This window comes from Bactrocera oleae, chromosome 3 (genome assembly GCF_042242935.1).
Source record: "Bactrocera oleae isolate idBacOlea1 chromosome 3, idBacOlea1, whole genome shotgun sequence".
Taxonomy (NCBI): domain Eukaryota; kingdom Metazoa; phylum Arthropoda; class Insecta; order Diptera; family Tephritidae; genus Bactrocera; species Bactrocera oleae.
The window spans coordinates 12,715,942-12,741,950 of record NC_091537.1 but is presented as its reverse complement, the minus strand read 5'-3'; the positions used below and the strand labels follow the sequence as shown (position 1 = coordinate 12,741,950).

Genomic DNA, 26,009 nt, shown 5'->3' with positions numbered 1-26,009 from the left:
TTTCTTAATCAACTCAAATTACCTGGCATGCATACTGGTAGCGTCTTGCGCTTGTCACACAGCCGATAACGGTGCACACTCAAGTGTGAAATACATGAAAATATCCGTTATTATTTTAAATAGCTTGCTATTAAAAGTATTTAAAAGTGTGAAAAGTTGTTAAAGAACTTTTTGTTTTCCGTATAGAAGCAGTGAAGGATTTTGCTCGAACTTACTTTTTTGAGGTTAACTGCGCTTTTGCAAATTAATGTTGGTCTCTCAAATGCTACCAACACAACATAAGGTGAAGCGAGAACACGTATCAGAGAAGAGCAAAAACTGTGTGGAGATGTGAAGAAGGTTCACTACAAGACTTTCTCACCTCCTTTCAGTGTCTAATCCCAATCATGGAAGGGTGTTGTGCTTTTATATTTAAAGCGGTTTCGGTTGTGCAAAGCTGTCATTATTTTTTGGGCATTGTTGGTGTTTGTCATTAATAATTGGTACGCTTTATAAGAATAATAACAGTGGTAGCTGCATGAATGCCAATGGTGAAGGCATACCCCGTTCATGTTATGTTGAGCTTTTACGAAGTTGAGGTCAAAGCAGCTTAGCATATGCTCATCTCTGCGCTTCAGCCCTCGAACTTGTTATCGCATCACGTTTTTCCTGCTCTATTTGGAATTGAGTTGAGTTGTATTTCATCCGTATTTGACTACCTTTTCTGCCGCATGTTCTTAAGGATTTCTGCTTGCCGTTGCTGAATCGCAATATAATCGATCTATTTCTGCAGCGGATGATTACTGGTGATGAAAAGTGGGTCACTTGCGAAAAAGTTAAGCAAAAACACTTTATGTGCAATTATGGTGAGCCGACGCAAACGGAGGCCAAGTCGAAATAGACGCTCAAGAATAGTTTACTATATGTTTGGGGGATTGGCAGCGAATCTTCTACTATGAGCTGCTCTACTACGGCCAGACTCTTGAACGTCTGATGGAAGCAATCGCCCAGAAGTGGCCGGCTTTGGTCAATAGGCAAGGAAATGTATTCTAGCAAGACAACGTCAGACCAGAAATATCGATAGATAAGGACCCATGAACAACTCCAGGAGCTTGGTTGATATATTATTATGCATACATTTATAGTCTGGACCTGACACCAAATGACTACTACTTCTTCCTGTCTATGGCGAATGATTTTGCTGGTGAAAAATTCGCCACAAGAGAAACTTGAGAAAATCAGCTATCACAGTGTTTTGCTTTTAAAGATGAGAGTCTATGAGAGTTTAATTATCGAACAAAACGTTATATATTTGATCTAAAGTAGATCACTCTAAACATGCTAAATACTAAATGCTTCATTTTAGTGCAAAAATTACGGGTTTCGTTTAAGTAGACCTTATACAATATTATAAAAAGTGTATTTGTTTTAGACATCTGGTTTTCAAGAAGAAATATTCGGTATAGAGTTTAATGCTGTAGCCATGAATTTAGTTTTATTATAAGGAAAAGGATTTTATAATATGTTTTAAAAATGACTTCGGTCAAGTGAACGCCCCGGCCGTGGCCTCAAATTATTTTTAAATTTTCGAAAAAATGTGAATGTGCAATTAAAGTCTATATGTCTGCAATAACGTGCCGAAAATACTCTTTGCATAGGCGTTAAACTTCTCGAGCATACCTGCGTAGACAAGCGACTTCACATTACCACACAAATTAGTCCAGCGGTGTTAAATCGCATGATCTTGGAGACCAAGCTACACGCCCGCGACGCTAGATAAAGCACGCAACAATAGTTGCCTTCAAGAAATTGATTGTTTCGTTGGCTGTATGGGAGGCAGCGTCATCTTGTTGGAACGAAAGGTCGTCCACATTAACATTCTCCAATGCAGATACAAAAAAGTCTTTAATCAGGGCTCAAAAGCGCTGCCCATTGACTGTAACATTATGAGCGGCTTCATTTTATATATGTGGAACAGCGAGTTCCGCTGCCCACAGTGCATATTAAACATTGACTTTATGAAGATATAACAGCGTCTCAATAATGGCTTGTGGATTATCATCACGCCAAAAACGACCATTTATTTTATTAACGTGCCCATTCAAATTAAAATGAGCTTTATCGCTGAACAAAAAGTTCTGTTGAAAATCGTGATGGGTGGACATCGCGCTTTGAGCCCATTTACCAAACGTGCGATACGTTTGATGGTCGTTCGTTTTCAATTCTTGTGCGAATTGGATTTTGTGAGCCCGAAAACCAAGGTGCTGCCGCAAAATCTTCCAAAAAGTAATTGGTCACAGCTCCAATTGTTGTGCGCAATGGCGGATGGACTCGTTCGCGACTTACTCTTCTTCGATACTCTGCTCCACAGCAACAATAGCGACTAGAGTAAACGTGTTGCGAAACCGATCTATGATTACTCGAATTATTGTAACTGCAGGGCAATTAAGTTGACCGAATATTGGAGGCTGCGCGAACCCTGCCATTGTTTTGGTAATACGTTTGTATGATTTGCACGGAACGTTGTGCCGTCGTAAATCATTTTATTATGAAAGGGCAAACCAAAAAGACCAACTCCAAAAAACGTATTGCCTCATTGAAAACCACACGTCAAAAAAGTGAGGTTAGTAAGTATAGCTTGGTTCTGCACTCCTCTCATATGTGACATGCTATTTGCAGGAATAAAATATAACTCAACTGAAGTCTAGGTGATCAACAAAATATCGCTGATTATTACATTTGACAGGTACTAATTAAATTACTCCCTTCAATGCTTGCTTAGTTTGAATTGAATTAACAAATAATTTAATGAAAAATGTCAACCAAAAATTTTAGCAATATATTATACATGTATGTAACCATGGCAATATCAACATAGTAAATATAAATGCAAACGAGCGCATCAATTGGCAAATGCGAAAAGTTTAACGGGAACCCAAATTGAATTTGTTATTGTACTTGACATTGGCTTATTGAAGCATAATCCCATCAGAGCAAATTAGCAAGCGCGTATGCCCAGTATGTGTGTGTGCGTGTGTGTTTGTGTAAAACTGATATATAATATGAGTGCTTGTGCGCTATATATTATAATAAATCGCGAGCAAAAGCTCCAATATTAATTTGCGAATTGAAAAGTCGTTTATCAGATTTGGCATTTGCCATTTGTCCGCTTCAACTTGTGTATATACATGACTGCTGTATGCAAAAGTGCAACCGCTTTTAAGCGCATACATGTACATACATATGCGTATGTATGTGGTTGTACTTATAATTTGGAATATGAGAACAGCAACAACAAAGCATCACAGTTGAATAAATCGAAACTTTGAATTGGCCACTTAGCTGCATTTCATGGTTAATTAGCACAGTACGTGGTTGGCATGCAGCAACACACACACACACACATGCCATGCATGCGAGCACACACGCACACTATTAGCCGATTTGAGTGCACGGCATGAGCACGCTTGCGGTTAAAGCCACCGCTGACCTTTGCCACAATTCGATATCCGCCCACTTAAATGCGTCGCGCTGCCATGAGAGCTATTGCTAGGCAACTGCACGGTATTTTCGTTGTAGTGCTGCGCTCACACGCTCACACACACACACGTATCTATATACGCATATAACAAAATATTGTACGCACTTTCGCTAAGTGAAATTAATGCACGTAATGCACAACTAATGAAAACTATTGTATGAAAACGCACACACCACTACAGATGCGCGAAGTCGTAACCGAGCAGGAAATCGAAAATACTAGGAGCGCGCGAGGAAGTTTGATCACTAGTGTAGTTTTAGGCACGTTTTAGAAAGCATGGCTTCTGGTTCGGTGCATTGTCTTGTCTCTCGTTTTTGACCGGTTGCGTCTTGGAATGTTATACATTACTGCCATCTAGGTTAGTCTCAAGGTGTTGTAGAGTTTTCAATGGTTTAAGCATGCTGAAATCTATATAGTATATTTAAGACAATGCTTTTTAATTACTCAAATAAATTTTTCTCTACAAAAGCGTGTTGCAACATTTTAAATTTACTATTTTTTACTTTCCCAAAGTGTGAGACAGAGAAATTATATTTTCGCGCTTGGCTAAGCGGGTCACTAAGTATACGGCGTTACTTGGCGGGCTTATATGACTATAATGTTAGTGTAAAATAGATTTGGTTTATTTTTATAGCACGTATTCGCTAAATTCAAGGCAGATTTGCACCTTTTTGTATACAGTTGACATTCAAATATATATCTTCAGGTCCGTTACCTTTGTATTAAGAGCTAAACAAAATTTGTTTAACGGAGATTTTTCTGTAATATTCTTTTTTTTATTTTCTTTTGCTTCTAACAACTAATCCTAGATAAAGAAGCACGTTAGAGTAATTGCTAGTGAAGACGCGCGTTTATCAATAATTATCGATAACGCCGATATATTAAATTTGCTTTGAGCATTATTTTTCCCAAGCGATAGCAGACCAAATACGAAATGTTTAGCTCGATAAATTTATTTTTTGTACTTGCTCTTACTTGTAGTTTTACCATACAGTTAAAGGGTCTACCAACAAGAACGACGTGATGTTAAAATAAACAAAAACACACTCAAGTTTGGTCAAAAAAGGTTCTGTTTTTTTTTTTTTGTTATGCAGATAATTTTATGCCATTTATGATTTGAACGAAATGTCCGCCAAATGAGCACTACGGCTACGTTTCCATATATCTACACGTTTTCGCCAATTTTCGTTGACCTGGTTCAGCATTTCGACCGGAACTTCGGCTATAGTGCGCTGCACGTTGTCTTTGTACTCGTCGAGTGTTGCTGGTTGATTGTCTTGAACCTTTACCGATTTAAGTTACGCCCAAAGAAATTAATCTAGAGGCGTTAAATGGCATGAACTTGGCGGCCATTTGACCGACCCATTTCGCGAAATTAACGCGTGAAACATGAAGCAGCGCACCGTCTTGTTGGAAATAAAGATTTCATCAAATTCTGAGGAAAAAAGTCGATCAATATCATGTTATCATAATGACTATTGATCAATTTTTGGGGATGCAATTCCATTTCTTGAAAAAACAGAAAAATTTGAGTCATCCCAATTACAATTAATTAAGCCTGAAATGGGCCTTATGTGAGAAGACCGGGTTTTACGCTGAAAAAGTAACAGTAGCCTCCAGAGCACGTAAGTTTGCATAATAAACAATTTCCAAGCTTTGTACCAAACAAACCTCACTGAACACACTGATAAAGTTTGACACAAATCCGTAAACAAAAATGCCAGCCACGAGCTGTCAAAATCATGTCATCCCTATTGGTAGGTACTGTTTGCATGTTTAACACTGTATGTGCTTGATGGAATTCATCATAAGCCTCGCGCTGACTTTTAGCGGTATCGGTGACCGACTCTCCAATGCATATTGTATAAGCTGCGGCAATACAATCGCACCATTGCAGCATTTTCAGGTCTCGCGTTTCATTTTCATTATTCGACCTCTTTATGGCGAGCCAGTTAGCGTACCGACAAGCAGGTCGCCACCTCAGCGGTTGGCGGTTGCCAGTCAACGGTCACAATTCGCCAGTAAGCACTGCATTATTATAGCCGAACTCGTTCGAATTTTTCAAATTACTGTTGCATAACAGATGAATTCGTACATGCAGCCTCTGCCTCTGCACTCGGATGTGCTGGTATGAGTAGCTATTTTTTGGGTGTGTGTGCTTTGCTCTCTGTCATTTCGATTGCAGTATTGTGGTAATGCAACGCTGCGGGTGTGGTTCGCTAATGTTAATGTGTGTGTATGCGCATTTCGGTGATAAGGTAAACCCCAAGCTGGTCGCAGCTGACTTTGGTTGATTTTTGGCCACTGTGCTATGTCTACATATGTATGTTTGTGTGTCAGTTGTTCCGCAGTTAAACAAATTTAACTTATTTTGGAGCGCATTAATATGATAGTAAGAGTAATAGTTACATTGAGGAAACTGAGTGTCGATACGATGATTATATATATACATATGAATCGTTCTCACATTTCTCAAACTGGTGAGATTTTTCGAAAGAATGTTTAGGTGAGAATTTAAGGTTAATATTAATGAATATAATTAACAAAAAATTCGTTAATTTCGTTTGCAGCGAAGACATAATAACCCTCACAAATACAAAAGATTCCTTACAAGAACTTTTTGATTGAGCCGTTTATATGGCAGCTATATGCTATAGTAGTTCGATCTGCACAGTTTCTTCGGAGATTGCACCGCTTCTTTAAACAATAACCCATGCCAAATTTAATAATAAATTATTGAAGATATCTCGTTAAATGAAAAAGTTTTCCATACAAAGACTTGATTAAGATCGTTTAGTTTGTATGACAGCTATAGGCTATAGCAATCCAACCTTAACGATTTCTTCAGATATTGCATTATTTCTTTAGATAATAATACATGCCAAATTTCGTGAAGATATCCCGTCAAATAAAAGGCTTTTCCCTACAAAAACCTGATTTTGATTGTCCAGTTTGTATGAAAGCTATATGCTATAGTTGTTTGATTTCAACAATATCTGTAAAATTTGTAGCGTTGCTTTAGGCAGTAATGCGCGCGAAATTTCGTAAAGATAACTCAACAAATGAAAAACTTTTCCATACAAGCACTTGATTCCGATCGTTCGGTTTGTACGGCAGCTATATGCTAGTAGTATAATATCGACCATTTCGACAAATAAGTAGCTCTTTAGAAAGAAACTAAATAGTAATAATGAAAATTAATCGATTTTTTGAAGCTCGCAAGTAGATATAAACCCTTAAACTAGACTAACTGTAATATTACGATCTTCTACATAGTTATATAAGCTACGCTGAGACAAAAAGTCTAGATCAATCTTCAACGCGACGGCTATCGATTTCGAAATATTTGCAAAGAAGCGAATGTGAGTGAAATAACATGATCTGCTCAAGATAAGATATACATATATAACAAATCTGTTTTGGAGCAAGAACTTCAATAACACGTCACAGAACTGCTGGGATTGTATTCGAAAATATTCCGAACTCAAGTCTTTGTACAAATTCACAATAAGCATTTTCTAAAGCAAACTTGAACATTTGAGTACCTGAAATATGACGGCATAACAAAAGTGCTACTGCGGCTTTTCATTGAATTACAAAATAATGAACTTTTTTATCCATTTTTTTTTATATTTCACTGCATTACAACCACGAAAACTGTGAATGAGTTACACATAGGTCAAGCGAACCACAATTGCACTTTAGTAACGAAGTCACGTGCGCATGCGCAATTACCACTGGTGATAGGCAAAATGCTTCTCCCTTGGCAACAAAACACACACACACACACTCATATGCTCTTGTCTCAATACATTAACAATTTTACTGTTAGCACAACTCTCAAGATAACTGCGAATACACTTCTTCAACAACTCGACATCTGTAACTGTAAGCCACTTTTGCACTTCACCGAACAGATTTGTACTCGCTTGTAATCTGTTTTCCGTGCACACACACACACACATACATATATGAAAGCACTGAAATGAACACAATATGAAATGTAACCATTTAGACAATTCGTGTACGAACACTGACTCAAGTAGCCACACGCATACATACAGAGATACATTTCTGTGCATATGCTCGGCAATATAGTTGATGAGAGTACAGTATCGACTGTGTATATGTATATACATATGTTTGAACGCGTATTTGCCAGCATTATGTCGAAACAAGCTGGATTAGTTGGTTTACAAGTTAGCTGAACAACTCTTGAGCGCCAATAGAGTAGAACAAGGAGCAGCAATCACTTAAGTAAGCAGCCGAAGTATCCCACTTACAACTTGAACTTACCCTACATACTTGTATAATATGTTGGCGGAGGGTGCTCGGCAGCAATTGAAAGCGTTAGTTTCTATAAATATACAGATCTTATGCAATCATTTACACAACTCATTTGCGAGTCTGACATGTGAAAATAAATTGTATCATATATACAGTTAGTCTTAACGATTCTTTGTAATAAGTCACACCGCATTTTGGGTGCGTCAGTAGTTTGTCCTGATATCGACTTTATTAGACTTACAGTGTTCAATTAAGCACAGTTCTTAGGAGTTTCTCAAGCGTTTCGTCAATGTCGACGCAATATAGTTGTATACGTATACACACTAGAGAGCAAGTAACAGTCTAAATAGTGGACTTTACCAGGAAATTTGTTCCGAGGCTGGCAAGCATTATCTTAACGACCGCAAAGTAGATGGCTCCGGAACTCAGGGGCTGCCTATTTTCCAGACTTCCAAATAACATATTTTATATTTATAATATAATATTATATTATTATCAGACAGATTAAAGAGGTTGCTGTATCGCTGGAAACATCTTAAACACTTGGCAGCGCACACTTTCAGATATCCCACCGAACCTGAGCAAATTTATATTGGCCACAAGGCGCTTTGCTGATTTACTTATAAGATCGAATACAGGAGTGCTTTTTTTATGGCTTCAGAAAGAACTGCATATGGAAGTCCAAGTGCGATCTTTGGATCAACCATCAAACCCTAACTAACCTATATGGGCGGTGGGCGAAGCTTGTAATGCGGTTTTACTAATTTTCAAGCCGTGTTAAGGATATGTCACGATAATTTTATGAGCTAAATTTGGTTAAACATCTGCGAGTGATCCTACTGTGACATTAAATATTACATAAACTATTTTTACAAAAATTATTATTATACATTAATATTATCAAATTAGATAACAGTAAAGTACTTTTATAAAGTCTCACTTAAAACAATTAATTCCTTTAGCAACACATTTATTCAAAATAAAGTTAATTTTTTTATTCCTAGCACAAGCGTTTATCAAAAGTTCATATCATTAAGAAATTAATATACAGTAGTCACATGTACTTAAACTCAAGTAAATTCTGCTTACTAAGAACAAAAAAATAATAATACTTACATGCAATATATGGAGAACAAAGTATCTACAAGCATGCGGAAGTACTCAACTTCTCCAACATATTTTAGAAATTTAAGCCGGTTATGCTCAATGCTAACGGTATTTTGTGCGCGTTCGCCTATATAGGAATTCCAATGTCAATCCAATCAAAGGTTCATATAACAAATACCGATGTAGACAATGAAATAACGGCACGTACACAAGACACACACACACACACGTATATATATTAGCATATATATACACACGCATAGCTTAACTGGGTTGCTATGTGCTTGTGTAAACAGAAACTCTCCGATACTTTAGCAACGTGGTAACTGTGCTGCAAAAGAAATCGTGTAAGAATGGTGGCGAGCGAGGAGTAGAGAGAAAGTTTCTTAGCAAAAGTAAACTTTCAGCGCCACTGAAGTATCAACTCTTTCTTTTTTTACCTTTTACTATGGGCTATTTTAACTTATTGAACTAGACTACTATACGGTACACACACACACACACACACATACTATTTGGTTGCTTAACACAAGAATACACACATTCACTTAGTTTTCATATATGAACTGCATACATATATGCAGCTCGTTTGTTGCATCTGCACACATGCCACGTGGCATCGCCGACATGCCGTTTGCATTCCTTTTCATTATACACAATACTTTTTCTCGGTTCTTACATTGCCCGTTATTCTATTGTGCATTGTCTGCTTTTGCAGTTTGCCAAACGGTCACATCAATATTATGGCCTTCGATCGCATGGCGGCCATTGTTGGCGCCTTCACCAAGCACATGCATGCCGTTAAGTCGCCGAACGAAGCACCACCTGGCGAGTATAAGACCTTCTGCCAGCACATGCAACGCTCATCGAAATTGAGTGAAACGGGTAAGTCAGTTAAAGCGCTTATACTTTACTTTTATATAGCAGTATCTGTGTATATCTATATATATATATGTATATTTCAACTGTGGTATTTAAAGATGCAGTGGTTGCACTGAATTTAAAGAGAAATATTAAGAGTTGTAAGAACTTTAAAGAAATTTGTGACCATTTAATTTTTAAGTTTTTTTTGAAAGGTGTAAGCTCTCTACTGTTAAAGAAAAAAGAGATTGTGATTTAAAACCTTATATTATATATTTAAATATAAAAACAAAAGTATACAGTACAAAATATGTCAACTTCGGCTGCACAGTAGCTGTAATAGCCTTCGCAGGTGCATTTTCTATGGCATCAAAGGATATTCAAAGTTCTTTTTCCTGATTTTGATCAGTCTGTTTGTATGGCAGCTATGTGCTACAGTGGTCCGATCTGAACAATTTCTTCGGAAATTATAGCACTGTCTTGGATTATAATCTGTACCAAATATCGTAAAGATGTCTTATCAAACAAAAAGTTTTTCCATACAAGAACTTGATATTGACTGGCTGGTTTGGATGGCAGCTATATGCTATCGTAAGCCGATCTGTACAATATGTTCGGATATTATATCACTATCTTGAATTATAATCTGTTAAAATATAAAATAAAATATTTTCCATAAAAGCACTTCATTTCGATTGGTTCAGTTTATATGGTAGAGGTTGATGGTTCCGACAAAGAGCAGCTTTTTTTCTTCTTAGATTGACGGACAGGTGGATGATCGAATCTACTTTATAGAATATCCGACTGTTCAGCTGTTTATGCAGACAGCACTTAATATATTAATTATTACTTAGTACTGAAAAATTTTCTCTCTCTCTCTCTCTCTCTCTCTCAGTCTATTACATACAACCATTTATTAAATTTCCACTAATATTGCGGCTTTAAAGCTTATGTAATCAATAAAAGATATCATCGCGCGCATTAAATGAATTGAACGGTGTTTAAAATGCCTCAATAAGCCGTTTAGTTGGCCATTGACTGAATTGAACTGAACTGAGCGGCGCTGAGTGGCGCTGAGCTGGCCAGAACATTAACTGGAATGAAACAGCTGAGCAATCAAGCGGCAAATAAACCTACTTATCGACACATTGCATCGCAGTACCGCACAGTTACGTTACACGTACGTACATAGCACACACACACACATAAAAGCAAGTACCCTTGGCACAAAGCGACAAAAGGAGTGTATTAAAGCGCTAGCCAAAGTAAACTGCTTAAAGGGAAGAAGCTAATAGCAAGCACACGCATACATGTACATTTAAGCCAACAACAACTTGACCTCTGCTCAGTTTACTTCAACTGAGAACTATAAAAACAACGATAACCTCAGAGTAATGGTTGCGCAAAAATTTCCTAAGTGGTATGGGAGCTGTTTAGAAAATTTTAATTGCTTCAAGCAACAAAAGCTAACTAAAAGACTTCATATGTTGGCGTATGATTGCACTACGTGCATGGAGTTGAGTAACGAAACGAAAATTACATTACACTAGTCAAAAAATTTATTATTTATTTTTTAATATATTTTTAAAATTATATTTAATGTTTTAAAAATAAGTATTGTTCTTGGCTAACATCCATCACACAGTTGCAGCGAGTATTATCTGATTGTCTGTCTTAAATAATATTGTATATTATAACATTTGATTTCGGTTAAATCATAGTTTTTCGAATTTCTAAATTTATTCTTTGTTTTTTTTTTTATTTTTTTTAAATAATATTTATGCAAGCTTATGCTTCATTAACTTATTTAGGTATAATTTGCGCATCAACTCGGAAAGCTACTTATAGGAGTATAAAAGCTCGCACGCCACTTTCCTGTTGACCAGTGTTGCCGTAGAAAATTTCAATTTGGTTTTCTACGCTCTCAGCCTTTCTCTCAGTGTGTAGGAAGGACAGCATGTGTGTATGAAAAGTTTAATTGAATTAACCGAATTTGTAAGCGAACCTTGTAAAACAATTTCAGTTTATTATTCTCTATGTTTAAGCTTTAAAGCTTCAAACGAGAGTAAAACGATTGGTTAAGCAATATTTACACTATTTTCATGCATCTGCACGATCGCAATAGAGTTTTTAAGCGCAACTGTTCTTTAGAAGAAATTCGTTGTCCTGCAGTGTTTGGTTAGCAAAAGTTTTTTATAAACCTCTTACAAATTGAACGTTTAGAATCAGCAGCGGTATCGACTCATTTATTAATCAATGATTTAAAATTGAAATTCTGCTAAGAGCAGCCCAAACAAACATCGATTTACGCTCCAGATCAACTATGATCTGAACATACTTTATATAGATCAAACTTCACACGAAAATGAAAAAGCTAAAAATCTAGAAGAAAAGTTTTATCGATTCAGTTTTCGTTCACAGTTTATATTGGTCCAATTTGATATTGAGTGTATCTCTGCGTCTGTGAGAGTGCCTAACACCATGTTTAACATTTTTTCTAGGTTAGTTTAGGTATAGTCGTTACTAACAAGGATCTCATTCGAACAGCTTTGAGCCTATCACAAATTTGTTGAGCTGGCCAATGTCTAGGTCTCCTGGTTCGCTGAAGGCAAGACTTCCGAGCTATTTCTACCTGAGTCATGCCAACACTGGACAATTGAGAATAAAGTGCCTGGATGTTTCCACCTCACTTTCTTCCACACAACTTTGGCAACTTGAGTCCGTCAAGATTTTTAGCCGTACAGCATGAATACTTGTTGGACAATGTCCAGTAAGTACTCCTACATACGATTGCGGCAAGATGAACTTTATTAAGAGCAAGCAGTTCAGTAGATCGCCGTCGCATAGCAGCTAGTCGTCGGCTATAGGCCCAGAGATAGGACGCAAAATGACAAATGACAGCTTGACTAGCTTTGAGCGCACAGTTTGCAAGCTCAACGATATTACTGCTGCTCTGCTGCCGAAATGAATGCTCACCTGCCTGAAAGAAACTGCACTTCAGAGTAGTAAATCTACTATTAACTTAATAGCAGCCATATTGCTTGAAAAAGACTACAGTAGTCCCATTACCTAATGCTAAGCTTCAGCGAGAGCTCTTTACAGAAGTCTACTTCTACAACCTTCCCTCCAAGCTTCGAAAATGATTTACTCAGAGTGTGAAACTTGCCGAAATAATAAGAAAGTTTGACAACTTTCATAAGCACGAATTTAAGGAACACAACTAGTGTGCTTTATCGAGTTACACACAATTTTCGATGATGCAGAAAACAAAGTCCTCCACTGCTGCAGAGATTCACCTGCCTCGTGGCTGGAACCTAAAAAAATCTCTACTAGACATTGTCTGTATATTGAACTTCGGTCGAAAAAATTAAAAATTACCAAATGGCGCCGTTTTAAAAAAGTTTTCTAAAAGTTGAATTTTACCGACAACTCTCGTTGTTTTTGGCCAGTTATAATGCACACTGCTATGGCATCGTATGGATATTGAATATTTACTTTTACTGTAGTATTTTTAAAGGTAAATGTGTCAAAAAAATTTAAAAAAAAAATAACAATTAATTTTTACCAAAATTTCATATTAGGTATGCCCCTAAATGTAAAAAATTAGCAACCTTCAACGATTTTGTCTTAAAGTTAAATTAAATTCGATTGAGCGCAACTTTGCGGCACCGAAATCCACCACAATAAGCTTATGAAATAAACTCACAAATCAGCAAAACTCTCAAATTTGGACTGAAACTTTCATATATCAGCCACATACACTTACACATAAACAGCTCGTATGTATGTATGTATGTAAGCTGAACATAAACCAAAAGAAGTTGCTCTGTTTTTATGTTCGCAACAATGCTAACACAAATGTTGATAATAAAGCTATAAACTTTATATAAATATGCAAACACAAACAGCAATAAAAACGGCGCATCAGCAAGTAAACACACACGCACACATGCGCACACAGCTGTCACGCAAATACCAGCAAAAACTGCAGCGATTGCAGGCAAGTGTTAACAGCAATGTAAAAGCATTTTTTGTTTTTTTTTGGAAAAACAAAAATAAAAAACAAACGCGAAATCAAAAACGAAACAAAAGCAACCACAAAATACAACCAAACTCACCAGCAAGCAGCCAACCACAAAAGCGGCGCTGACAAACAACGCCTGGTTTATGCAACTGTTGCTATTGCTATGCCTGTTTTTGTTATTGTCTCCACATGATTGTGTGTGTATTTGTATAAAACATTTAAATCTGTTATAATTTAACGCAGAAATTAAATGGCATGAGCCGCAAGGACATAAGCAAGCAGCGGCACTAACTTTCACGCACACACACACACCAATACAATAACCGCAGCCACAGCAGGATAACAACACTTGCCGGGCGGCGCAACGCTAATGACCATAACGATAATTGTCTGTCTGCATGAATGTATAAAAATACGTGTGTATCTGTGTGTGTTCGCAAAACACTCTTCATAATATCGCCATGCATATGCGTGAGTGTGTGTGTGTGTGTGCCAGCTAGTGTCCTTACGCTGGTTCTTGTGGGTAGTAAAAATATTTTATTTGCATCTTTTAGATAATCCTCACCATTTAGACTGTGTGGCACAACAAGAAGCGGTTGTGAGCGCGCTGGTGTTTGCTGCTCACCTAAATTTGAACGGCTGGCAACATCATTTTAGTGCCGGAAACAAATTTAAAAAGCAACATAAGGCATTTACTAAAAAAAATTATATATGAAATTTTGTATATAAATTGGTTTGGAAGGCGATTTAAATTTTTTTATTAAGTTGAATTGCACTGTGTTAGCACTTAGGTTTATGGAAGTTATCTTATTAAGAAATCTACTGCGGTGCTAAGAATTTTCTTATATAGGTTTCTCTCTTTTTATACTCTCGCAACATGTTGCTACAGAGTATAATCGTTTTGTTCATCTAACGGTTGTTTGTATCACTTAAAACTAATCAAGATAGATATGAAAGTATATACATATATGTATATAAATATTCAGAATTATGCGACTAGTCTGTCCGTCCGTCCATCTCTGCAACCGCTAACTTGAATAATTAAGATATGTTAATGAAACTTGGTACAAGTGTGCCTTGGTACCCAAAGAGGGTCGAAATGTGCGGAATCGGTTCATTGCCACGCTCATAAAGTACCGTTAAGCGAACACATATAAAGTGCCATAACTATGTAATCAATGAAATTCAGAAAACAATTTCTCTCCAATAACAGTGTATCCTCCTCTCTAAAATTAATCAAATCAAGGCCTTACTTTCCCTTGTCTCCATTAACCTAATATTCGGACTTTCAAACATCCGCTTGTCTTTATACCTTACTAAAAGACCTCGGCCACGCCTTGCTGTGGCTAAGGTATATTTATATTATATTGAGTAAGTTTTTTAATTTAGTAAAATGTTATTATCAAAATTAATTGCTGTCTATATAGTTCGATTACCGAGCCAGTTATGATTTAAGTAATTATTTTGTGCGTCTGGGAAAATACGGCGAATTAATTAATTTTGTCCGCGTATAATAGTGCTGAAATTGTCTGGCAGTTTAGGTCATTTCGTATTTGGTTGCAGTTAGTAAATGCTCAAAAATGTCACAAACATTCAAAAAAAAATTTGATCGCCACCAAACTTTACTGGATCACTCGCTGGGTCATTTTGAAGATTTCCGTTCATTGAAAGCGGTCTAGCCGCTTCGGAGTTTCTAATATATTGGTATACACCTGCATATTATTAAATATGTTATTATATCATCATTACTGTGCTTAGAAAACGTTTCTCTTATATTCAAAAGTCCACAAAAATCTCATAAGTCAAAATCAAATTTCAGGTGGCGAATTGCGTCAATACGGATAGAATAATCGTCTTCTCCATAAAAAAAAAACATGTACATATTAATTTTTGTATTAATCGGTTAAACTATAAAGAAGTCGGTACATTACAGCGCCACCTGGTGGCGAGTTACTTCAATGGGGATAGCATAGTCGTATTTTCCATGAAAGAATACATATACATTTTATCAAATAGTTTCTGAGTCTATCGTTTGCATAATATATACTTCCTTTTATATATATATATAAATATTGGTCAATCTGTGAGGTTTCATAAATTGCAAATTTATAGAGTATACAATGCTCGATTACACCCGAATTTGGCACTTCCTTATTTGTACTACTTCTTCTTCTTCATTCCTTGAATATTTTTCTTTCAAAAATCTCATGTTTATTGTAAAAACCCTAAACTAAGCAAAAAATAAAAAAAATAAAATATTTTTGGCTACACCGATACTATAACACCCTTCACAGGTGGATTTCATATAGTAAAAAGGGTATATAAAAATATTTATCTTGAGTTGAATCATTCTGTTTTTATAGCAGCTACTATATGCTATATTGGTTCAATATCGACAATTCTTACAAATGATATCGATATATCGAAAACTGAGGGATATTGCAAAATTTATTCAACTTCTCACTATGTCAGAGCTGAAGTTTTGTTGGCAAACAGCTTCCTATTCAACTTATTTCAAACCTAAATGAGCACTATTAAATTCTTAAAGGTAGAAACGCTGTGACTAAGACAGTCATGAAACACAATAGTGCCATACATTATTTATATGCATGCAAGGGCACTACATCAGAGACATTATTTAATAAACTCGACAGAGCGCCACATATATTGCTTTAACAAAACATTACTAAGAAAAAGCATTGAAATTTTTAAATTTTTTAAAAATAAGTAAATTCAACTTTTATGTTATACAGCAGAACATTTAGTAATTGCGAAGATCGCCTACAGCTAACTCACACACCTACAAGTATATGAAAACGATGTTATTTTTAACAACGTCTGAGTTATTAATATCACAGCAAATACGAAATGCACAAAAGGTAGCAAAGCACGCGAAAAACTCATTAATTCTGCACAAAGCGTAGTTTCAGCATTTCATTTTCTTTCTTACCGAACTAAATAAAATTCATGTAATAGAGCGGAAATAAAATAACTGCCAAGCAGCAGTTGATAGCTTCATTACCATGACGTAAAAAAAAGAGAGAAACTCAAATCAAAATGATGTCAACATGTAAAACGGAGTGAAGAGGCAGCGTTGCATTGGAGGTACGCTGTAGAAAAATATGAAAGAAAACAGCTGTGCAGAACTAAGTCAACAATTGCTAAGATGAAAAAAACAGCAAAATGTCGTAGAAGGCAACCTATTTTCGCCAGAAGCAATAATAAATTAGCGCGTGAGTGTACTCAGCCGCACGTTTGTATGCGTTTGTGTGCGCGCAAAACCAATCATAATTCAGCTAAATTATAAATTACATTTCTACACAATTTCACCAACGTCAAACAAACATAATTTATGCAAAATGGAAATTTACCAAATTAAAATGCCCGCCATTAGCTTCGAGCAGTTATATGCGGCTATTTTAGGGTCAGCGCTGCGTATACGCAATCTTAAAACGCATATTCGCTGTGCGCCTAAAAGAGCTCGCGGCTTGCAATATGTAAAATTGCTATTTCAAAACGAGCAAGAATCTAATTATAAGCGTTTACGCACACACCGGCGCTCCAGCGACAGTTAGCAGATATGTGGCATGCCGCACGCTAGCTATGCAGTGGCAAGTAAGCGCTTTCTCACGCGTTAAATAAAAGCATTTAGGGCATTTAATAAAAGTATATTAATTTTAATTAAAGTCTATCCGCAGACGCATGATCTACGTTCTTTTATTACATATCTTTATTTACACTGTCTATTGATGGTAATAGCAAAGTTTAATTAGTTGTTGAAGCGGCGCATTCATATATCATCATCATCATCATCAAGTGGATTGTTATGCGAAATTAAAGCTTCGAATGTCTGCGCGTCTGATTTCCAGCATTGCAATTAAATTTGTATTTGTTGTTTTTCAACATAATGGAAATTTAATACAACTCATTATGTTCATTTGGGTAGACAAATAAGCAGTTGAAGTGCACAAAGAAAACTAGCGTCTTCTCAAAAATATTTTCTTGATTTACTTTACACTGCATTCGCGTTGCTTTTGCACTCACGAAATGCGAATTTCAATTGCGTGTGGAATCGAAAACCACTTGCTCCGCATTTCTTACTTAATGCCTTTGATTTCAATGCAATTGTACGCTTTTTGTCTGCATTTCCCCACTCATTTCTCTGCTGTTTCGCTCTCGTTCCGCCAGATTGCTTTTCAGCGTTCTTCTTTCGCCTCAGCTGTTGTACGTGTCTCGAAATTCCACACCAAATCGTGCAGCAAATTTGATATCAACTCCACCCTTGATAGCGTGCTCAGTACGAGAACAACAATAGCAACAAAAGTAATAGCAGCAGCATATGTCACTTGAGTACAAATTTGCTGGATTTGGCATGCAAATTGCATACAATATCGCACAAGTGTATATATGTATATATTTGTGAATGTGTGTACGAAATTCTGCAAAAATATTGTAAGAAAATGCTTTAACCTTCTTGTCCTTGTTTGTTTACTGCTGCACTTCAGTTACTGGTTAAACAGTGTCACTGCCAGTAATGCTAAGAAAAACAGAAAATTTAAGAGAAAAAACTGATTAAATACTTGAAAACTTGTAGCAACCACCAAAAATATGTAGGAGTACTTAGATCTTTCTTTTGGCAAATCTACAAGTTCGCCAAATATACTTTAGCAACTTGACAGTTTGTAGTGAGCTTAAATGCAACACTGGTGTATAATAATACACCAAAGAGCTAAGAAAGTCAACGCTATAGTTTTCAAATATTCAGCAGACAGTCCATAGAAGTGAGTTCTAGAGTAAAAATAAGATTTCATTACCAAACAAGCAAAAACTTAGAAGACCTAGAGATGCTCTTTAGTATGGAGGAAATATGTGCATATTTCAAAATTTGCTGAATTCTACTTCGAAATTTTTTTTGTATAATTTTTTTAAGTAAATCTTTTGGATATTTTAATAATTATTTTGCGAGTTAAATCAGATATTAAGAAAATCGGTCGAATAGTTCGTCAGTGAGAAATGTTGTAACTAACCCATTCATTCTCTTTGCTATCTCTACTACCAATAAATCACATTACTTTTAACACAATGGCTCAATCTGGAGAAAAATATGAATCTGTCAGATCTTTTCTAGAGAAACATAAGAGCGTTTAAACTCAAATACGAAAAACTTCAAAACTCTAAGAGATTTAGATATAGTTAATATCAAATTTTTCCCTCTCTCATTCTCTATATGCATCTGTTTTATATTTTACTTATATATTTAAATTTTAATGTTCAATCATATTTCACTGTCTCTCTCATTCTAACTTGATCGCTCTCACTCTCTCGCATTCTCAGTCTCTCTTTCATATTTTATTATTTTGTTTTATTTTTTATTTTGAATCGGATTCTATCCCTCTCTCTCTCTCACTCTTTCTAATTGTCTTTCACCTACTACCTCGTATTCTCTGTTTCGTTTTCATATTTGAACTATTTGTTTCATTTTCAATGTTAAATCATAATTCGCTCTCACTATCATTCTTTCTAACTTTCTCTCTCCCATTCGCTTGCATTCTCTGTCTCTCTTTGATATGAATTATTTATTTAGTTTACAATATAAAATCGGATTCCCCTTCCACACTCTCTCACTTTCTGTAAGTTTATCTCTCCCGCTCGCTCATTCTGTATCGCTTTTATCTTTTAAGTATTCATTTAATTTGCAATGTTCAATCATATTTCGCTGTCTCTCTCTCTCTCTAACTTTTTCTCTCTCACTCCCTCGCATTTTCTGTCTCTTATTCATATTTAAATTAAATAATTTCAATACTTAATCATATTACTCACCCCCTCTCTCTCACTCATTCGTGCTCTCTATCTATCTCTTTCAGATTTGAATTATTTATATGATTTTCACAATTAAATCGCATTTCTTTCCCCCTCACTCTCAGCCTCCGTATGTTTCGCTCTATGTCTGTCTCTTTCATATTTTTGTGGTTCTGAAAATCAGGGTTTAGACACAAAAATATCTTTCGCACATCCAAATACTACTGTTAAGGTCTTCTCCAAAGCAAACAGTTTTCTAATAGTCGATGTCTTTATTGTTATCTACAAAATATTTATTTGAAATCTCATCAAAAGCTGCAACAAAATTCACGTTACATTTTTCCTTAAATTGCGCAGCTATTTCAAGCACACGATCGGCGAGAGGTAAAATGAGTGAAATGTTAATGAAGTTCCATCAGAATTGTTGACAGGCGACGTGCAGCACGCAAGCGCATGAAGTTGACGATTTTATTTAAAAAAAAAATCCAACATTTCGCAAATTGCATGCGCACGACAAGCGAGACGAAGGCAAAGTTGTACAAGTTTTTTTCCTCCACACATCCACCTTCAGGGCTTACAAACGCATGTAAATATTGTGCATATTTACATGTCATATGTCTTTATGTGTGTATGTCGCATATTTTTATGTGTGTTAGTGTATATTTATGATGGTGAATGTGTGCTATAATCGGTTGCATGTTCAGCATCAGACACTGTCGTAGCAGCAATAATAATAACAATGCATATGAGCCTTAAAAGTGCCACAGGAGGCAGCGGTGTGGCACACGCTGACTTAGTTGTTTTGTTGTGTCTTATTTTGTGCTTGCAATTTTAATCTCGCTTAGCAAATGTTTATCTTAAAGCTTAAGCTTACCTGCCTTTGTATTTAAATACACGCTTTTACATATATACGTTCATACTCTCGCAATATGTTGCACAGAAAGAGAGTTATATAATGGATTCATACAAGACATAACAAGAATAAAAGCTAAGAGAATAGGTATTCTTATTGCATTTTACATATATAGAGTTTGAAACCGGGCGAAATCGATCCATTACCACATCCACAAAACGATATTATTGCTATTTAGCCACATACTCGTATTTTGAATAGAGGACTCCCTCCACACATGCGATTTATGAGTTCTTCTCACATGGTATTACGAAACTGCTAAAAATGAGATAGGTCTCTAAAAAAGCACAGCAGGTATCTAAAATTTAATAGCGAGACTCATACATAGGTCTATACAAATTGTTTTTAAATTTGGACCATGGCTTCCTCATTAACTCTTTATAACCTGAATAGGGTATATAACTGCCAATTATACTGACTGATCAAAATCGGAATAAAAATATTTGTATACCTTTTTATGCTGTAAAAAATGCACCTGTGAAGGGTATTATAGCTTTGGTGCAGCCGAAATTAAAGTTTTATACTTCTACTTTTACACACTTGATATACGAAGACCATCTTTAGAAAATATCACAATACCACTGTTAGCTCAACCGGATATTGTTCTATATACATATTTTTTAAAGCGATTCAAGTGCGTCATTCCGCGAATCTGGAATGATGCTGACATAATGCACGTTGAGATATTAACTAAGAACCTGCACATTGAGATTCTCGAGTTTGTTGATTTTGTAGCGTCAATGCGTCTTTTGTATACCCTAGCACTCGCTCCTCGAATTTTTTACGAACGACAAAGCTTTTCGCTTTAGAGACTCCGTTGTATTCGTGAATAGGAATATGTCTATATTAAAATGTGAAGAGGTCTTAGAGGCATTTTAGTTTTACAATTGCGATTGCTCGATTTGTTTCTTGTTCTAGGCAGATGAGAAGAGATCTACACATAAACCTGAAAAACCGTTGAATAAACTAACAGTAAAACAAATCGTTGCGCTGTGTAATGCAAGTGAAGACAAATTAAATTTTATGGAGTTGCCAATTGATTTTAAATAAAAATTTTTTTTTAATTTGAAAAAGTTGTGGACTATAGAAAATATAATTAAATTTTAAATTGAGCACTGAAAAATGAGTTTGTACAAGGTTGCCATTTTTTTTTTTAAATTTTTTTTTTTTCAATTTTTGGCATTGCCACCTGTTTGCAAGTACAAAAGTCAGCAATTATTTAGAGAGTTACGCTAATGTATGGTTTTTCGGACTTACCATATATAATATATATTCGGGAATTAGTAGCAGACATATTTCTATGCAGAAAATATTATATATTTTTTAACAAATTTTATTGTTTCTACACTTTTTTCTCAAAATCAATATCAACTTGACCTATAAAGGAAACGCTGGCTGGATATGTTTTACAAGAAAAATTCTGTTATACATAAAATCTAGCAGATCCATTCGGCCAACTTAAACCATTCAAGTCACCCTATTAGATAACTAATAACAACAAGTAAGCGGCAAAGCTAGGCCAAATTTTGTAAAAAGGTCTAATTTGAAGGTCCTTCGAAAGTCAAAAACTAACTATATTTAAATCCAAGCAAGTTTTAAATCTTATTTCTCTTTCCTCTACTTCCAAGTATTGTCACACTGTGCGCCTTCATTTTAAACACTTTTCGCCCAACTTTAGCGGCATGCAACAACGAGTGGCTAGCGTTCAAGCAGACTGAGTCTTGTAACATAAGAGCAGATTTCAAACTGTATACAAAAGCAGACATGCGAGATGTGCACCCTGGCTTATACGTGCTACATTAATGTACACCAACATGGCTATATACAAAGTGTGCATGTGCTCCTACAACCTGCCACACACACACATCTGCATTTCTGTGCATGTTTATCTTTAAATGCAAACGCAGTTAGACGCAATAAAACCATTGAGAGCATTCTGTGTACCGTGCACGATTGCACGCGCCACACATACAAAACACACACACATAAACACTTAAACACGCACACGTGCCACACCTTCACAACTACGTGTAGCAATTGCTGCAGCCGGCTTAGTGTGAGGGCTTTTGCTCCTACGTCATTGTTGTTAGTAAAAGTGTTGCGTTCGCGTAAAATTGCGAAAGTTAACTTTGACTTTTGCAGCAGCAAACGCGATTGCTTAGCAAACTTGTGGCCTAACGGTGTACGCACGCATGTAGCGCTGAGAAGTGGGTTCAATCGCCGTATTTGCAGTTGGTTGGCAGTGTTGGCGAAATGTATTTTAGAAATATACACTTGAAATGGCATGAAAGCGAAAGAGTAAACGCGAATCACTTCAGGGCAGCGACTAGCCCACATAAATCGTGCCACATGCTCGCAGCGTGTTTGAAGCGGTATATGTGTTATGAAGTGGTAGCGCAGTTTAGCTCTTTCACAGCTCCAAACATTTCTATGTTTTACAAGTGAGCAACAACTCTTTTTGGACAGTGAATGAGTCGCTATGTAAATATACAAGCGGCAACACACATTACTCCTCTTACTTCGCAGTATCAAATATCACTCATACGCCCTGTTCAACCGTGAGTGCAAATAATGAATGCCTCAGGTTTTTGTTCGTTAAAGGGCGACATTGTTTTACGGTTACAATAATTGTATTAATAATAATATTAATACTAATATTTAATTATATTATAGACAGCTTTTTTTACAAGACATATAAGCACAATTAAATAAAATCTTGCAATATTTTGATCGAATATTAAAATAGTTTTTTCAATTCTTGAAACAATTTTTTTGATCCTCCTTTTTTGCTCTAAAAAACATTATTTAGAGACATTAGACACACTGCATGATAGAAAAATTGTAAAGCGAAATCAAATATTTTTGCTTAATAAATAAAAAAATTCCTTATTCCATTTAAACGATTTCAAATAATTCTTATTGCTTGAATTTTATTATAAGTTGGAATGGTGTGGCCAATTTCTTATTTTTTTAAACATATATTGTTAAAAATTTCATTATTAGTAAATTCAGGACTCTTCTAATTAAAAAAAAATATTTTGTCGTTCCAACATATTTTATTTCTAAATTTTTTGTTTGTTAAAGCGTGCATTACCAAAACGTTCAATATTAGCGAATTTTTTTATATAAACAAAAAATCCTTTTGGCTCTGCCATCTGGTTCAATCCTTTATTATTATTTTTGGCCGCGTATTATTACAAGCATATGTGTTACAAATTTTGGAAGTTTTTACTAAAAAAATATTTGTGTTGTTGCCACCTTGTTTATTTAATTTTTATTTTTATAGCGTGTACGTTGCAATGTTTGTAATTTTGAGAAATTTATATAAAAAAATTATTTTGGCGTCGCCATCAAGTTTAGTTTTTTACTTTTGTTGAGCGCGTATTATCAAAAATTTCAATGTTATTGATTTCAGAAATGTATGCATTTTTAATAAAAAAAAATTGACCTTGCCTTTAAATTTTTTGAGCGTGTATTTTCAAAAATTTCAAAATTAGTGATTTCTGCAAATTTAATTAAAAAAAAATATTTGGAATGATGCCACCTAACTCAGTTTCCTTTTTTTTTGAGCGTGTGTTATCAGAAACTTCAGTTTTAAACACATTTCAAAAAATATTCTTTAAAAAAAATTTTGGTGTTGCCACCTAAATTAGTTTTTTTTAAATTTATTTTTAGTATGTATCACCAAAAATTTTAATATACATAAATTATTTTGAGATTTTCTTTAAAAATTTATGAAATACCAGCTCTATACAAATATATGTATGTACATAAATGCATAAAAATGTGTATGTATCTGTCAAAGACTTAATCTATTAAAATATTAAAATGTGTTATTTAAAATTCTTCATAAATTTAATCAACTAGTTTTAACTTCCAGCCATATGTACTATTGTATATTCCAAGCGCTTCTCAGCTCACATAGCAACTGTAGTGTACATGCAGAGTACACTGCTTGCCTTAATTAAAAGTGCAGGCATTAATATAAAGGCAAGAGTTTATCACGTGATAACACAAAACATGCACATATTTACTTGTGTGTGTACATATTTATATGCAACACTGCCATATCGTGCAACAACGAGTACCTGAAAATATGCGCACATTTTCCACAAATTGCCACAAGGCAAGTGATGCAATGAGAGAGTTAGCATGCAACTACAGCAAAGAGTATACACACACACGCACACACATTACGAGTTTATTGTTCTAAGTGCTGTTACATATGTGCGACACAAAACTGTTGCTGCCGCTGCTGCGCTTAACTTGCTGCCAACAACTTCCACTGCCATTAAACAATAAAACTAATTATAATATAATTATTTGCCGGCAACTAAACACACACACTCACATAAAAACATACCTGTGCGCACGCATAGAAGATAGCAGTTAACAAGATAGAAGAGCTCTCGGTGCGCACGCCCACATGCATGCAGTTGCAAGAAGCACAAATGCAATTATTATATTCACAGTGGAGTCAAATGGCATTTGGAATATTTCTCCGGCGGCAAAGCGTTACCTTGCAACAATTAACTGTTTAAGCATTCTTAATAAATGCATATTTGTTGTGTGCGTGGACGAAATTGCATTTCTCATGCGAGCATTTAAAGCCAAATGCAGCTAATTGCAAATATTAATTTAGATGCCTTTGGAGCGTGAATTTGCGATAAACTGAATCGAAAAGGATAGAATCAAAAGCATACAATTAAATTTTCTAGTGTTATAACAACGATACAGATATACATATATATAGATATATGTATGTATATATGGTAAAAATTGCAATTATTTGTTGTTTGAAAAGTTGGGGGTGTCACTAAAATTCAAGCATTTGCTTAACCTTCAAGAGAAAATTTAATTTAAGTAAAAATTTCACGATCCCCAGTCAATTGATGCGAGAAATATAGCGATTTGAGCAAGTTTCGGATTTTGAAGAAAATGGAATACACATTTGCAGTGGTTAGTTAAATTTAAATATTATCGATTTTTAAAATTTTAAGTTTATTTACAGTTATGATTTTCTTTGTCTTCATAGCACATACGTCGCACGGTAAATTAAAATAATGAATCCTTCCGGGTTTTGTTCGTTGCAAGGCGACATTGTTTCACAGTTATAATAATAATATTATTATTATTAATATTTAATTGTATGATTTCGATAAGACTTATAAGGAATAAAATAATTATTTTCAATATTTTGATCAATTATTAGTTTCTTCAGTTATTGAAAATCTTTGTTCTAAAAAACACTACTTGCCAATTTTTATATTTTTTTTTTAATACGCTTTTATTAAATCATATAATAACCACGCCCACTCTCCATATAACAGTTATGTTAAAATATACTAAAAGTGTGATAACTGACGAAATAAGTGCGCCATAAGTATTAATTTTCACAAACAAGATGGTAGGGAAGAGCTTTATAGGAGGAGGTTTAAAAATTCCTTTAAAGCGTGTTTTTTTAGTTTTAAAAACTATAATTTATTGAAATATATTAT

General features: G+C 35.3%; 1 protein-coding gene and 1 long non-coding RNA gene across 2 annotated transcripts in view; one reads left to right on the top strand and one right to left on the bottom strand.

Annotated features, from left to right (window-relative positions):
* The window catches only part of LOC106619416 (uncharacterized), a 152,743-nt gene that overhangs the window by 74,176 nt on the left and 52,558 nt on the right, over window positions 1–26,009 (top strand). The window contains exon 10 of the mRNA XM_036366519.2: window positions 9,633–9,799. Within this exon, the coding sequence (XP_036222412.2) occupies window positions 9,633–9,799 (167 nt within the window). The remainder of the gene's footprint in view (window positions 1–9,632; window positions 9,800–26,009) is intronic.
* On the bottom strand, window positions 17,456–18,719 carry LOC138856245 (uncharacterized). The gene is made up of 2 exons (XR_011395375.1): window positions 18,614–18,719; window positions 17,456–18,238 (listed from the first exon to the last, which is right to left on the bottom strand). It is a non-coding gene; the product is annotated as an uncharacterized lncRNA (long non-coding RNA).